The following is a 17,320-nucleotide window of genomic DNA, read 5'->3' as shown; positions in this document are numbered from 1 at the left end:
TAATTAACCTTTCCTCTTCTCATGTGTGACTGCTTAGCTTCCAAAACCTCCCATCATGCGGCATCTGCAGACTATTTCAGACACATAATGCAAAATTTATTCAAAACATTTTAAAACCAGAACTTTGCCTCTGCTCATCTTTATGGATATTTAATTAATAAACAAATTGAAAGCTTTCGAGCCATGTGACTACCGAAGAGGTTCCTTGCTTTGCAGTACACTCAGTATATTGTCACTGGAAATCCTGCTCCAATTATTTTCTGAAATCTCAGGTTTCTACGGCAAGCATTTTCAATTTTCTGAGATGCTCAGATATGTTTAAATGAAACGATCTGATTTGTTTCATGTTTCTCGGATAGTTTATATTTCTGAAAAGATGTAATGTTATTCAGTTTTGCTACTTAAGGTTTTGTTAACATAAACCCTCTGTAGTAAGCAACTCCATCAATATTAAACCATTCACTTGAACACAAATGCTATTAAACTTCAAAGCTTTTAAATGAAAAGAAAGATTACTTCACTTGCCAAATTCTCAATTACAAGTAAAAACCAGTGCAGTTTTGAAAAACTGTTCAAATTTTCCCCAAATGACCACTTATCGATAAGCTCCTGACTGAGATGAACTCCAGTAATGAGCTCAGCTTCATAAGCAGAGAGGAGAAACTCCTGTGCGAGCACCGAGGCGAGGGGGCTCCACGAAGCCCCGTGACCACTAGGTGCCGCGGGTGCTAAATTCACATTTCCAAGGTCTCCAACTCTCCAGCCTTACATCCAAGCATTTCATAGTAACTAGTAGCTCAGGTTATTGCCTCAAAAACACATCTTTGAATTAACATGGGTACATTTTTTTTTTCCTGCCACATTAACAGTGAAACTTCAGGTCTTATCCTTTTTCTACACTGAGCTTACCTGGAATGATGACATTAAAATGGTTTGCAGTGGAAATTTGGTTTTTTTGGTTTTAATTTGTTTGGGGGTTTTGTTTGTTTGCTTTAAAAACATGACCCTCTAGGATTTATGTTTTAAAGCAAAGATAGTGCCTAAGAAGGGCAAGAGATACTTATGGCTTAAGTAACAATTAAAGGAAACATGGTATGAAGAAGCAGAAACAAGACAAGCAGAACAACATTTGTAATAATACAAGTATGCGAAGATTGGAAGCAGTTAATTTTGCAATTAGTGCTTGTATAAACTGAAAAAAAACCACCCCAAACTTGGTCATATTCAAACCATTAACCTGAGATGGATACATTTGTTGGTACTGCTGCTTGTAGTGTAAGCTGCTTACGACTATACCACTATCTTTCATTTAATTCTGTTGGAACTGCACGTCACCAGGAGCAACAGCTACAGCCATGGTTAACTAGGATCCTCCTGGAAAAAAAGTATTTTAATTCTCTTCTGCACAGATGTAGAGACTGTCCTCTAGGAAGATCGTAATGAGTACACAAAGCATTGCGATCTCATTCAGTACTGGGTCTGAACAGTGACAGGAGATACAGAGCTCCCTTTGATGTGTTTTTTGGTTTGGGTTTTTGAGTGGAATACATTTCTTCATGAGATAAGAAAACCATTAAAGTTCAGCATTTCTAGCTATGATTATTCTTATAGTACTACTTCTCTGGATGTTACTAACAAGGCCAATTATAAAAATAAAACTAATCCATTGGGTTTCTGTACAGATTAAAAAAAAAGTAAAGGAAGACTTTGTCAAAGTGGTGTTAAGTACAGCATAACTAGTGTGTGACACAGCAACTCAAGTCTTACATCCTTCTGCACCCATTCTCCCAGAGCAGCCTTCCATCCCTGTGCAGAAACTAAAGGTTCCTGAATTCAGCCACTCTTCCTTCCACCTTCCTGTGTTTCCTACTTACCTAACACCAAGGGCCAAGCTGTGGCAGATATAAAAATGCCTGCTCGGTATTACTGGGAAGTGTACAGGCCTCAGTAACAACAAACTACTACAAATGCCAGTAAGTGTTTGTCAAAACATTAGCTGCTTGCAAATTTTTTCAGCTGTCAACAAGATATATCAGTTGCATTCTTGTGCCTGGAAATGTTACTAATCAAAGATCACTTGAACAGTGCAGAATAGTTTCTGGAATCCTTTGGCATTCTAGCTGTAACTCAGTAAAATCCTGTATTTTTCCGGACTACCTTTGCACTGACTGAGGGTCAGTCAGTACTCATGGACAACCCTACTAGAAAAATTCAGTGCTCTATGTTCCCTTTGAAGGGAGAAGGAAAAATAATTCACTATACTTTGCAATCTCATGGAGGTCCTGATGTAACACATTCATGTTTACATCACCTCACAAGGAAAGAGACAGAACTGAGAAGGAAAACAGACTCCTACAATGCTGCTGTTTAAAGAAACAAACAGCAACACCAGCCAATTGTTTTAAAACTTAGGTGTGAACGACAACAAACGTTAAACTGGAAGCAAGCATTGCAGTCTCCTGGTCTCCTACCTTTCAAGTAGGTCAGCCTCCTACTCAGTTTTCCAATGCAAACATCTCCAGGGTATATCCAAGGGAACAGTGAAACAGGTAACGAAAGACTCGCAGCAGAAGAAAGCTTACCTTAACTTTACATTCTTGAACTTTGTGATGATTTCCATTATGAAGAGTGGATGGAGTTGTGCTCATCTCTTTTTCAGGTCTATTAAGCTTCACTTCGTTGAGGATTTCACCTCCATAATCACCCAAATGGTACCTCAAAAAAACATGATTAAAAATATAATACTGCATTTCCCCTGGGAAATGTTTGAAGACACCAAACAGGCAAACAGTCTGCATAACACCCTTCTATTTTAGCTTCTGAAGTTCTATAAAAACTATATATAGTTTTTATATATATATAAATATATATAGTGGTGCTATAAAAGCCTTCAGCCATTCACGTGTGCAGAAGACTAGCATCCACACTGAAATAAATTACAGGAGGTGTTTTCAAACCTATTTGATGAAATTAAAACCTTAGTGTTATAAATAACTTCTTACAGATTTAACTTGCAATTTTACCTTTTCTCAACAACTTCTAACGTTAAATGCAACAGCTCGCGTTTTGTTTTCTCTCTTCTCTTAATCATCTCCAAAATCGTTATGGCTCTGCTAAACTCTCTTCTTAATTTCAACATCTTCTCATAAGACGCTTCATCATTCTTTCGATTCTATTGAAAGATTAAACAACTTTTAAGTCAAAAGCAAAACCTGTGAGGCATAAATAGCAAAAAAAAAGTTACACAGTGCTGCTGCAAGTGAGATCATATGAGTACACTCAGAAGAAACCTCCTAAAGCATGAGCTAGTTGGTAAACAAAGCCACAAAAAGGAAACAAAAACCAACTTTGAAAATTAAGCTGAAAAATAACTTGTCAGCCATTTCACCCCTGTGCTTTCTCTGCTCAGATTCCATATCACCCCAGTGGAAGTTTGTCAGAACAAGGAATTCAAGACTTGGTTACTAAAACACCTTTTGCACCTTGATTCTGCACACAATCAGCTTGTGTGCATACGAAGTTGTTGTAAAATGCTGAGTAAATACAGATTTCTGAGTTCAAATCAATTCACGCTACAAACACAAAACCTGAACTATTTACTCCACGGCAAATGGAAGATCGTTTTTCCCTTTTTCATGGAAGGGGAAGTTTGTAACCCAGCAAGTCCCACAGCTGCTGTAGCTATACAGTATGTGCCAATACCTATAAATTGCCCTTTGAGTTTCAGCTTTCTAGAAAATGGACAGACTGTAAATTGTCTGTAGAGACCTGATGGATCACACATGGACCACATCATCCCGCAGGTCTGAAGTTTAGCAACTATTAATAGAGACAATCTGGATACCACAGCACAGATCCTGCAAGATGCTGGATAGGAATCCCACTGATTCCTATCACTGCAGGATTTAAAGTGACAAATTAAACCAGTAAAGTTTGACGAGTTACCTTTCTTGTCTGCATCTTCTCAGTTCTCCTCCGGAAGGCAACGTAAGGGTCGTTGTTGGTGGAGCCATCCCTCTTTTCTTGTTTGATTTGGGGGATGAGGGATGGCCCTCTGCAGTTCTTACGTTTCCTTACCCAGTAGTCATATACAGCCTTGATAAGGTAGTCATCCTCATTTAGCAGCAATTTAGCTTCCTGAAGTGTCACAAGCTAAAAGAGAAAATGCAAAAGGTGCGACTGAGATGGGGGTGGGGTGGTGGTGGTGCAGGGAGAAAGTCACTGCACACTTTCCTGTACACTTTCTAAATAAACTTGATTCTTTTCTAGCACAAGAGAATGAAGGGAGGAAAAAATATTGATCTAAATTGAAGTACTTAAGCCACCAGTTGGAATTCCTAAGTTAAATATATAGTTCCCAACTTTTCTGAACCAGCACCATCATCTCTCAGAAACTTTCATACAATAGTCTAGAACTTCATCAATTTTTCGTGAAATCTGAAAACACTGTTTGAAACAATTACAAGCACAGGATACAAATAACTTAGTACAGGCTGCACATCATGATTTGGGAATCACTTTGACTATTTTTTTCCTAAAAAAAAAAAGTAGTTTCTTATTGGTTAGCCATTATTAATGTATGATTCTTTGCAGTTTAATATTGATTCCCCTAGAAGATATTTTACTGTAGACAGAACATATTCTGAAGGAAACTAGTTTCTTAATTTTTTCCCCCAAAACATTTACTTTGTGATAGAAAAGGATAATGACCATCCCCATTTATTACAGCCCAGAGACACAAAGACGTTCACTTCTTAGGTAAGTTATTTCAGTAGGAGATAGTTAAACATAGGTAATTAAAAGATAACATTTTTTTTTTCCTTTTTATGTTCAGCTTTTTACATGGAAATAAGACTAAATAAATGCAAAAACCATCATTAACTAGTACATTAGTTGAACAAGCTTGTATCATCTTAAACCTATTCATTAAATAAATATAGTTTATCTCTAGTATTACTTAAAACAGAAGTTGGACAGCACTTCATCTTCCCCCTAATTTGAGAAGTATCAACTGAACTTACATTTGCAGTTTTGCAACATGTCAAACTATGTTAAATCTTGTCCCTACCTTAGGATAAGCAGAAGTAACAATACATTTCAGAAAAATAAGATTATCCTAAGTGTAACCATTGCTGCTACATAAGTGTTAATTGCAGCCAGAATAGAATAAAACCCTTGCAATCTACAGGAGAATTAGAAAAACATTTAACTGTTTTTAAAAGAAAGGAAAAAAAAAAAAAGGAGGTCACCAATCCCTCTGTGCTTATGACCTTGTGCAGCATTAAAACAACGATTTTGCAGCTGTTCTGCCTAGAATGGACATCAGCCTGGTTAATCAAACACAACTACTCAACAGCATACCCTATCTACATGTAAAAGTTGATAGGATTGTGTGTGTAGCTACTACACAACTTAAACATCTTTCCATCACTGTGAATACTGCTTAAAAATAATTTCAGTCATTTGTTCTTTGCTCCCTTTTTTCCACTAACATATTTTAAAAAAAAACAAAACAAAACAAAACTCACTTGCCTTGAATACACTGTTAGAAAAGTTAAATTTTGACCCTGCTTGCTTGCTTTTGCAAGTACCACCAGTAACATGGATGCAGATAATAAGCACTTTCTGGTTCAAAATACTCTTCACCTCTCTGTAATGCTTCAGTGTTATTTACATTTAAGGCAAAGAGAAAGGGGCAGCTGCCTAAGCAGAAATATTAATATTCTCGTAATATTTTATTTTAGGAAAAAAAAAAAATCTTTCAGTTCTTAAGTTTAACTTCACTACTCAAGCAATGGAAGATGAAATCAGCATAAGAAGGATGTAAATCAGTCTTGAAAAGTAATAACCAGAACCACTTTAACTGAAAGCCAAAACAGGGGTGTCTACATCAAAGCTCTGAGATACCAGAGTACCACATATTCAACAAGCATCACCCAATGTACTCTGCAATCTTTTTCTTCACACCTCATCTTCTTCGCATAGTGAGAAATCTTTACCTAATCCTTGTTCAAGTTGCTCTAAGATGTAGAGAATACAACATGTTGGCCTCTTAACACCTACCATTGAACTAAATCAGGTTAAGTAACTGAGGCAGAGCTACGGATCCTACAATGGACCTTTCACTCCTGCAAAGCATCCACCTCACTGAGAAATAACTTTACCCATTTCAAACTTGCCTTTCACAAGCTGATCCTTCAGATGCAGTTTTTGAGTAATGTTTTTGGCTTTAAGAACCTTCTCCACACACTGGCTTCCTGGAACACCTCAGGAACTGACTATGAAGATACTGGTACCCTTCTGATAAGTGACTAGACAACACACAGCACATGCTTGCTTCTAAAGCAAGGAAACCAGCCTCCGAGTCCAAACTGGAGTCTAACTTTCTTGCATCTGTGCAGTTTTTACTACAAGGGCCCAAACTTAACAGATGCTTTGCTTCAGTGTCTGTGCTTCTAAGCTTCCAACTTTCAAACGTCAACAGGAGTCAATGTCCACTAGTAGCAAGTGAAACAAAGAATTTGGATTCTCATATATATTTATAGCCAAATCTATACACCTACTGATCGCCACAAGCTTCTTCCAGACCAACACAGGTGAAACAAGATGCTGTAAACTGTCTCCTCTAACATACTGTGGTTAGGAATTAAAATTTAAAAACAACTCCTCCCAACCAGCCCCCACAAGCTCCCTCCCTACCTGTTTTTAATAAGTTACCAATACTGACAATAAGAGACAGCAATGTGATTTCTGTATAACCGCAGACTCACACAAACACACTTACCATGTTAATAAGAAATAAAACAAATTGAAAAACAAAACAAAAAACACCCAGAACCACGTCACCACAAAACTCAAATCAAAAAACCTCAGTCATTTCTTAACACAGTACAGTACCTGACTAGAACTGGCTTTTTCGAGTCTGTCAACCATTATTTCAAACTGTAGCGGCTTGATTTCCATCTTCCGATTCAGTCTGTTCAGTAAGGTTTCATCCTCAGAGTCCATATCATAATCTGGCTGTTCGTTGTCCAGATTAAAGGCTGAAACAAAAACATACATGTACCAAAAAAAGTGAAATGCTTGGAAAAGAACACGCTATGGAAATACAGAAGCATGCACCTGACAAGCAGAAGTCAAAAACGATGGATGAAATTTTGGATTAGCACATCTCTGCTATAACACTTTTTTATGCTAAAAAGTTTCCCCATATAAGAGCTGCAAGACAGTAGCTAGAACTTGCTTGTCTCCAGCTTCCAGTACGAGGGAAATCAAAGAAATTTCACTTTAGGTGGCTTGAAGGGGTAACAGGAAAAAAACTTTAAAAAATTACCATAGAGATACAGAAACTTTAATGTATCTTTGCAAAACGAGCAAAATACTTCTTAATGCTGTTATAATACAGCTCCTCCAGGATATCACGATACTTAACAATTCAGATAATTTTCAATCAGATCCCAGACTTGGAGAAAAAGCACTACACTGAAGTTCTAATATAATTTCAGTTGCCCATTTTTAAATATTTCAACAAACCTATAGTCTTCAAATACTTAGTAGACTAAACTTTTTCCTTCATACAACTGTGCGACAAACTGTAAAAACTGCTAGACCAATCCTGTGGGAATTTTTCCTTTTTCTCCAAAATCAACTCAACTCTAGGTGTCAACCTGAATATTCCTCTATACTCTCCAAACAGTAAGTCCCCACTTCACAGCAAAGCTCATGTCTTCATTACAGATTGTGCTATTCATTTTCCATACTTAGACAAAGTTTCTGGTCCTACTAAAAGCAGAAGGAAGTTACCATTCAGATAACACAGCAGAAACTCTATTTTACAACAAGTACCAGCATTTAATCTATTTGGCTGTGCATGGGAACTCATCAGATACAGCAGTGCTAACAAGCAGTCCCTTACCATTTTCAGCTGCAAGCTGCTACCTCTCAGAAGAGACAGTGCTCAACTGTACTAAGACAACACCACTTGGTCAGAAGGCTTCTCTGGCCTGACACACACACTGTAAACATACTATAAAAATTTATTTCAAGAAGAGATTAATAATAACAGGGTGTAACTACGGGAGGAGAGAGACTGTTAACAGTGCCTGGGGTGACCGCCACACGATCCTGTTCGGAGAGCTGAACAGACAGAGACTAGCCACATACCAACGGACTAGCTGCCAAGTATCAGTGCTGGACTCGATGAAACCAGCGTGCTACGTATCATCTTCAGCTCCTGTAAGCTTCGCTCCAGCTCCTCCTGTGCGCTCCCAGCAGAGCCGCCTGGGAGCACAGTGTTGGCACCAATAGTGCATCACACCAGCCACAGACTGAACCGGGCTGAACTGTTCCTTCTGAGCTGTAACCTTCACCCTCCCTACCTCCACTCCGCTTTCCAGCACTGGAAAAACCTTCTCTCACACAGCACCGACCACTGTTCAAATGTGGACCGAGTATGTCTGACTCCGCCTGTTATTCACCAGAGTTTCAAAACTCTTCAGAGCTCTCCCAGGCTCTACTACCTGAAGGGAGGTTGTAGTGGAGCGGGAGTCAGCCTCTTCTCCCAGGCAACTAGCAATAGGACAAGAGGACACAGCCTCAAGCTTCACCAGGGGAGGTTCAGGTTGGACATTAGGATGCATTTCTTTTCAGAAAGGGTTATTAGACAGAAGGGGCTGCCCAGGGAGGTGGTGGAGTCACCATCTCTGGAGGGGTTTAAGAAAAGACTGGACATGGCACTTAGTGCCATGGTCTAGTTGACATGGTGGTGTCAGGGCCATGGCTGGACTCGATGATCCCAGAGGGCTCTTCCAGCCTGGTTGATTCTGTGATTCAGGCAAGTCCAACCTCGGCAGCTCACACTTCTGCTCCTGCAGAATGATGCCCAATACTGCACTTCCCCTCCACTACACTCTGTAGTTCGATGACCTCTTAAGCACAAACTGCCTCTTTCACCAGAAAGGAAATTGCAAGTTTCCCCTGCCCCAAGACCATCCCCAGAGCCTATAAAACTACTACAGGCCTAATGTACACTGTGAAATCACATTCAAACAACTCTGCTCAGATATTCCCATCATTTTGGAAGAGCTCTCCTAATAAAGCAGGTGTCTCTACTCCAAAAAACAGGTGTTTAACCCTATTCTCACAGATGATGTGGGAATGCACAGAAATCCATTAAAGTCCAGAAAAGGTACTGCTTCTTTACCCTCAGACAGATGTTCACCTTACATACACAAAAAAAAAAAGTCAACCTATTACCTGCCAGTAGATAATTCAGTAATCCCCTGCAAACAAAATATTTCAAGTCATTTTTTTCTAAACCAGAGTATCAGTGAGCAGGAGGATCCCCACGACAGAGAAGACGTGACGCTGTTCACCCGTACACTGTAGGCAGTGCCAGTAAACTTGCCTTCACTTCCACAACGAGGAAAGAAGAGTTGCTGGAAGTTCTTGAACCATGCATCTTCCTGAATTACCTTCCACAACAAAATCAGACAGGCTCAAGTGAGATGCAAGTAGCAGGAGACACCAAGACTAGCAAGAAGAAAATAAAAAGCCCAACCACTCCATCGACAAGCAACTCAGAAGACCAATCAACCTCAGGAATGTATTATGAATATTAGTGATCAGAAGGTGAGATCTCCATCTCAAATAAAGAAGGCAGATTAATGCACTGGCAACATCTAAAGTGACCCTATGGTGCACCTCAGCTGAAAGCAGGAGAGTCCCTCCCTCTCACTGCTCACCGGTAGCAACTTGAACCAGTTTGCAGAGGTATCCAGTAAGCATCAGGACCAGTTCAAGACACACAGGAGTGTATGCAACGAAAGTGGCACAGGGAAGAAGAGTGGAACCTCCCATTCTTGTTGTTATATTGGTTCTTCTGCCCCCATGAACCACTGGCTAAGTAACATGTCAAGTCCACCTAGCTTCATGCATAGTACTAAATTATTTGCTGATAGATCACCAGCTCTCTTAGCAGTCATTCTGAGACTTCACAAATAACAAATGAAGTGCTGACAAACTGGAAAACCACCTGTAATCCATAAAAAACCCCAAAACAAAACACAAAACTACACCCTGAATTTCAACTCTACAAAAATATTTTGACAAATAATCAAAACGACAAGATAAAAGGTTTCCAACATGTACCTGCCAGGAACAAGTTACATCAAATAGTCTCATTTTCTTATACAAAAAGACATCAGTAGCCCTTGTCACATATCCTGCTCTTCATACCTTCTAGCAATGCTGCTCTTTTGCTAGCAATGCTTCTCACACTATTTGTCATGACCTGTACTTGCCAATATCGTTCGCTTTCAAAGAAAGGGGGTTTACACAGAGGCCGCAGGTTAATGACGCTGAAGCAATACTTGCGTTCCACCTCCTGTTTCGATGCAGACAGGAAGGCCACGAAGTCTCAGCAGCCTGTGGAAGCCTCCAAGTGTCAGGAAACGCAAGGCCATCACTCTTTAACTGCTGCGTGCAACTGTAAGGAGTTAATCTAACCCAAGTCGGCTCACCACAGCTCTGGGACACTCATGGAAGCGTCCTCCTTCCTTGAAGTTTGTCCATCACTACCTTTTGAAACATACTTTCAGTAACATCCTTTATCACCAGTTTTCTTCTTTTCCCAAACACCGAGTGAACTATACAGGTTCCAGAAAAAGCCATTTTTCACCCTGGAGTTGGCCCCTATAGTATGGCAGCTTGCTGGCTTCAAAAGCCACCACAAGACACGGGTGGTTTATGTGTTGTGTGATGTTAACTATCACCCCCTCCGTTTCTGCCCCTGCCATAGCAACAGATGCAACTGTCCATTCATGCCTGCAAGAATTAGTGCAGAACTGGACTCAGCCACAGAAAGCACCGTATTTCAGATGACCTGCTACCAGTTAGTGTTTTAAGAACAACCAACCTGCTAGTTCATGTAGTTAAAAATGGATCGTCTACATCCCTTCCTCCTGGTAATTCCTGGGAGATTCTTGTGATTGACTGATGAATCCAGTTTTCCTACCCCAAAACTTCTGCATTTCTCCACACTGCCTGTTTCTACATTGTACTGTCGGACAGGGCCCCGGTGATCCTACCAGTAAAGTTTACCTCATGTGAACGCTCAGAACTTGTGGGCTTGCTAATTGCTGTTGCAAAACCAACATCTAGTTTACATCCTCTGCCACTTTAACCACTCCTGATGGCAGTACCTGTCAGAGGTATTTGCTTTTCTTTACTTGAGCTCCCCTAGGAACTGAGTTTATACTAACTTACAGAAAAGCAATTTAAGTTACATTAAATTGGGTTTAACTTAACTACATTAACTAATTTCACTTAGCTAACTAAATTAAGGCTGTGGTTCCACAGTCATTTTAAGCTGACACAGGCGTGAGTTACCACTGAAGCAAGCGGTTCCACTCACTTCCTTCCCCAGCAAGCCACATTCCTACCACCTTGCTTGTGCCAACACCAGCAATCCTGGAATGAGCCAAGACAGAGAACTGGTAAATACAGAGGTTCACCCAACCAAAAACCAACAGATAAGCTTTCTGCCAGATCCCTTTCCCCGAGTGAGCTCACCCATGCACACAACTACCACCAGGAAGGCACTGGCAGTAAGAAAGGAGCAGGCAGTGTTGATCCTGATGGCAGCAGATACATCTGGGCTGACCAGGAGCAGATGAAGAACCACATCATGGTGATTATATCCAAACCAGGAACAAAGCAGCAAAACATCACCTCAAGGGCAAGTCTGCAGTGCCTGATGAACAGAGCACTCCCCACCTGCACCGAAATACCATGGCAGGGGAAGTATCACTATCATTTAACTTTTCTCTGCTTGGAACCACTGGTCTAAATAAAAGAATTATACCAGTAAAGTTAATATTAAAATCCTTGGCTACCAGATGAACAGTAAAACATCATTTGCTAGAAATAACCACCAGTAAGTATGGATTACAGTACGCGGCCTCTTGGCATCTATCAGTTTACATAACTTCCCTGGCCAAACTAAGCATTGTTGCTCTTTGTGCTTTTAGCATGAAAACAGAATTTCTAAGCAGTTTATGCAGCATAAAGCTGCCTTGTATCACACCTACTCCAACCAGAATATGTGGGAAAAATTATCTTGGAGCAGTATCTTATGTTTAGCTTCAGCTCAAATACCTTCTGTAATTCTGTCCAGAAAGACTGTGAGTCTCAACAAGACAAAGAATATTTTGGCATAATACATTTAACACTTTTAGACATGTTTATTAACAATATTTACAGTGTTTCTGGCAACACCCAACAGAGAAAAGAATAAAATACATTCCCTATTAAGCAGCTTCATTTCAGTTAATTCAACCTGCCTTGCTTGCAGGTTTGTTTCTTCTATTAAGGAGAGAAATACTTAATCTATTTCCTTTAGCTCGCTTCTCACATTACCAGTATGATCTCTACTGTATCACAGAGGATCCTGAGCATATTATTTTGAAAAATAGATGGAAAAAATGGGAGACTTCACCATGTTAGTGAGAAATGATGCAAGGATCTTCAATACACAGCTGGGTTTGGGCTTAAGTACCTTTGCCTAACTTCAGTTTCAGTTATGTGCATAAGCAGATGTCACACCAACGTAAAACGCTCTCTCTGCTCAAATCCACATGCAGGTCAACGGCCTCTTGTTGAGGCAGCTGAAAAAAGGATGCGAGGAACAGATTACCAACATAATCTGCCTGGCTAGACGACGTTCAGTAAGATCACCGCTGTCTGCACAAGCCCACAAACTAACAACTGAGGAGCACATTCCTGTTCGAGGTGCTTTAGCACACCTCTGTCAACAGACTTTCCACTCGGACTAAGAACCAAAAACACGAACCAGTGATGAGAGAAGTTTTCTCTGCAGAGACCCAGGACTGAATCTGTGCTTTACCATAAGGACTGACAAGCCACTGCGATGACCTAATCTAAGGTTTTGCTATGAAGGTAACTCCTGGGAGAAGTCCAAGTCACAAAATATAGCGCTAGAAACACGTGCTGCAAAGAACAAACATTATTTGTGTGCCAAGGAACAACTGAACTATAAATGTGTGTCACTTGTCAACAGAATATCAACCAAAAACAGTGTTAAAATTAATCCACTACAATTAACCACAATTTTAGATTAATTAATTAGATCTTTTAAGACATAGGAAGCTAAACTCATGCAAAAAGAATACTTCACCTATCAAATAAGCTCAGAGCTCCCTACAGAAAGGGAACTCTATAGTTTTAGCAAAACACAGAGAAAAATACCTGCTACCCATAGCCCAGAACACATTGATGCTGCAGTGAATAGCTTGAACTCCACTGTTAGCACAGTTGAAACTGAACCTTCAGGTACTCTAATATGATCAGCAGAATGTCGGCTGATTTCATTACAAAAACTCTTCTATGTTATTAATCTCCATTTATACAGAACTTTTGAGTTAACAAGCATTCCAGACTTAATTTAGCAAGGAGGACAACCGCTCTTCCACTCCCTGCATTAGTACAAGCAATTGGGAGACAGCCAGGCTAGTTCAGTTATTCCTTCTCAGGATTAGGGGAAAAAAGAAAAGAAAAAAAAAAAAAAAAAGAATGGCTTGATCAACACCACTGGATGGCCAACAGAGAGGATAAGGCTTGCAGCTACTGGACATGGACACACAGTATCAGCACTGAGCCCAGAAACAAATACAGCAGGAAAAAACCTCACATTTACCTTCAACCTTAAATTCTTCCAGAACTTGAGAAGAGAGACTGGAATTTACATATATAAATCCCCCTTGGATTTTTGAGTCCTCTCACTTTCTGAATATTGTAGCAACTTTGTCCTCAAGATTGTTTGAAGATTACTCTATTTAAATAAAGGGCGAGGAGGGGGGAACAAAACCAACATTTGTTAACTTACGTTGAATGTGAATGAACTGCTTTGGTTGCTTAAACTCTCCTTTATACAAACGATTGTAATAGTTGACATTGCTCTCCGCTTCAGGGACTGGGATAACCATGCTCTCTTTCTTTTCTCTGAAAACTTGTTGTGCTGAGATAGCCCGTTGCAAGTGATGTTCCTGCAAGAGGAAAATTTAAGAGTTTGTTTATTCAGGTATTAGTACATAGAAGTGCATACAGTCATCCTTTGCTCCTGCTGCTTTCCTGGTGTTCTACAGGAGACCCAGATAAAAGAGTTGAGGCTTTACTGTATTTTAGAGGACAGCAGGACACTTGCTTCCAGGTTAGTGACAGCAGAGGACATGTTCTCCATCATTTAGTGTACTGTGGGGTTCCTAACTGATAGGAATCTTAGAGCTCTGGTGAATGTAAGGCAGGACTACAAAGAGATGAAAAGAACCCTTTGGTCAGACAATAGCACACACCTTCCACCAGACTGGGAAAAAGTCAAACATTCAAACCACACAAAATAACCGTAGGAGAAAATGAGGGCTAGTACAAGCCAAACACATCAAAACCTGTCACAGAGAAAATTTCTGCACGATCAGTTAACAGATGCATAGTAAGTCCTTTAAAGTATTATAAGCAACAGATTCAAATCAAAATAATAGCTAGTTTCATCATTCCTGTCTACCCAGCAATTCTTACCAGCTTGCTTTCTTCAGAAGTTCAGCTAGTTAAGAGCAGTCCTCCCAGAGCAACACCTGAAAAGCACAGACTCCCTGAACAGGTATCACTTCATTTTATTCTTACAGGACAGGAGTCAATCGCTACAGAATCATCTCAAGTAAAACACAGAGCACAATGGGTGTATTCATTTATAAAGATTTTTTTCACACATAATTTTATTATTTAACTCCGTGAAACTCATCTACTGCTGCAAGTCAGCACTAATCCATGGCTTTTCTTCCACAGATTTTTCATGAATACTCGTGTTGAACTTTGGCAAAGAAAACCAGCACAAACGCAGTATTGTGATTCATGCTACTGTGTGTGTACCATTTCAGTGCACTCTGCAGCACACCTGGTATGAACTGACCAGCAACAAGAGGAGCCTGTCTGGCAGACTGTCAGATGACAAGATGGTTTTGAATGCTACTGTCTCCCTCCTTGAGCCAGAGGCTGGCAGTTGTAGAGCGGATGTGTATGCTTCAGACCCTCCAGTGCAGTCTACTCATTTAAACCATTAAACTTGGTCGAGTCCAGAGGAGGGTGACCAAGCTGGTGAAGGGTCTGGAGGGTCTGACCTATAAGGAACGGCTGAGGGAGCTGGGGTTGTTTAGCCTGGAGAAGAGGAGGCTCAGAGGTGACCTTAGTGCAGTCTACAACTACCTAAAGGGAGGTTGGAGCAGAGTGGGAGTCGGCCTCTTCTCCCGGGCAACCAGCGACAGGACAAGAGGACACAGCCTCAAGCTTCGCCAGGGGAGATTCAGGTTGGACATTAGGAAGCATTTCTTCTCAGAAAGGGTCATTAGCCATTGGAAGGGGCTGCCCAGGGAGGTGGTGGAGTCACCATCTCTGGAGGGGTTTAAGAAAAGCCTGGACATGGCACTTAGTGCCCTGGTCTAGTTGCCATGGTGGTGTCAGGGCAATGGTTGGACTCGATGAGCCCAGAGGGCTCTTCCAACCTGGTTGATTCTGATTCTGATTACAAAAATGTCTCACGCTAAGACTCCAAATGGCTAAGTTGGCACATGTCGCCTTCTATGTGGCCAGCAAAGAGGAAGAGTGGTAGTCTTCACCAGGACAAGTTCTTAAATAACCACAGCCATTTACTTGGGAAAGTTAAGCAATGAGTTCTCCATCCGTGTAAGTCAAATATCAAACAAGCAAACTGCAGCCTCCTAGCAGATTAACTACTAGTGTCTAGCAGAACCAGGAGCCTGAAAGTTTCATTCCCCTTTCACTGTTCTCTCCCACCAGAGCGTTCTTGCCTCCAGCTTCCAAAATTTGAGGGGAGGGAGGATGACACAGAAGAATATCAACGTGAAACTGAAGCTCAGCTCTGTCACAGATCTATGCAACCTTACCTTGCCTATTCCAGGGGCTTCAGGTTATCCTCTAGCCATTCCCACACACCTGACTGCTGGAAAGAGTATTTGTTCTGAACAGAAAAAAGAAAAAAAAAGACAACTTTGCTACTCTAGCTCCTCTTTTGCTTTTTCAGGGTACCCCTCCCCACGATTGACACCAGTGAGGTCACGCATCAACACCACAAACAGGAGAACCAGCCAGCGTTTCGGTAAGTCGACTGCGATGCAGTCTGGCAGACAGGGCAGTCTTGCACGCAGAGATTCTGTGCTACATGCTTGGTAAATCCTCTCAAGAACAGGATTTCTCCCTCTTTAATTCTACAGAACATTATTTTTAAAAAAGGTAGTGAATGAAAGCAAATACTTAAAAATATGTAAATGATATTTAATAAATTACACCCTTCTAAATATTAAGATCTTGCAGAAACGCAAATAATGCAATTTCTGCAAAATTAGAATATAACAAATCAGTGACTTGAAGAGCAGCTTTGGGAATCTCCTGTAGCAGATGAAGGAACATTAAATCAAACTATCAGGCTCCCAAGTGAATGCTATTAGAATTAAGACAAGCGTGCAATCAAATATCTGATGTGATCTGCTTGAGTTACTACATACTGAGTAAATCTGTCACTCCACCATTAAAAGGTGTCTTGGAGAGCTTCACAGAGCTGAGTAAGTAATTCAAGTAAAATAAAATTTGTTTCATTACTGTGTTGCTTTCAACTGATGTCCCTGGAGTTGTCTCCTAACAGTTAACACAGCACCACCACAGAAATGCTCTTGGGAAGGACTCGTGAAGGCTCTGTTCAATGCCCACTTGAAGACAATTATCTCCAACACTACATACACAGCCATGACTTCTTCAAGGCCTGAAACCCCCCCGTTTCCACAGCCCCTCTAAGTAATCTATTTCAGTGACATACTAATGCTCTTTTGCCAGAAGTTGCAAGAGCAGTTCCCTCACCCTCTCCTCAGAGCAGCTACACTCTAAGCTTTTAGCCACTCTGGCAGCCCACTGACAGATTATCTCCCAGATTCTCAACATCTTTGAGAAATTTGGGGAAAGCAGAGTAACAGGAGAGAGCATTCCAAGAGCAGCTTCACCACTGGCAAGCAGAGGAGCGTAAGAACTTCTCCATCTAGTAGCCACACTCCTCCTAACATCACCCAGTCTCCAGCATGCCTTAGTCACACAGTGCATACACACCGCTGGCCCATCCCCTGGTCCATCCTTTCCACCAGTGCTGCCCACCAGCCAGGCAGTTCCCTGCCTATATGATGCACAGATTATTCCACCCCAGGTACAGAAGTTGTGCGCTTCTCCTAACTCATCTTCACAAAGC

General features: G+C 40.8%; 1 protein-coding gene across 1 annotated transcript in view; it reads right to left on the bottom strand.

Annotated features, from left to right (window-relative positions):
- The window catches only part of EPC2 (enhancer of polycomb homolog 2), a 48,951-nt gene that overhangs the window by 16,216 nt on the left and 15,415 nt on the right, over nt 1-17,320 (bottom strand). The window contains exons 2-6 of the mRNA XM_068408095.1: nt 13,904-14,063; nt 6,898-7,043; nt 3,946-4,152; nt 3,024-3,172; nt 2,583-2,715 (exon numbers count right to left, since the gene is read on the bottom strand). Of these exons, the coding sequence (XP_068264196.1) occupies nt 2,583-2,715; nt 3,024-3,172; nt 3,946-4,152; nt 6,898-7,043; nt 13,904-14,063 (795 nt within the window). The remainder of the gene's footprint in view (nt 1-2,582; nt 2,716-3,023; nt 3,173-3,945; nt 4,153-6,897; nt 7,044-13,903; nt 14,064-17,320) is intronic.

This window comes from Nyctibius grandis, chromosome 9 (assembly GCF_013368605.1).
Source record: "Nyctibius grandis isolate bNycGra1 chromosome 9, bNycGra1.pri, whole genome shotgun sequence".
NCBI classification, from domain to species: domain Eukaryota; kingdom Metazoa; phylum Chordata; class Aves; order Nyctibiiformes; family Nyctibiidae; genus Nyctibius; species Nyctibius grandis.
This window is presented reverse-complemented; position numbering and strand designations above follow the sequence as displayed.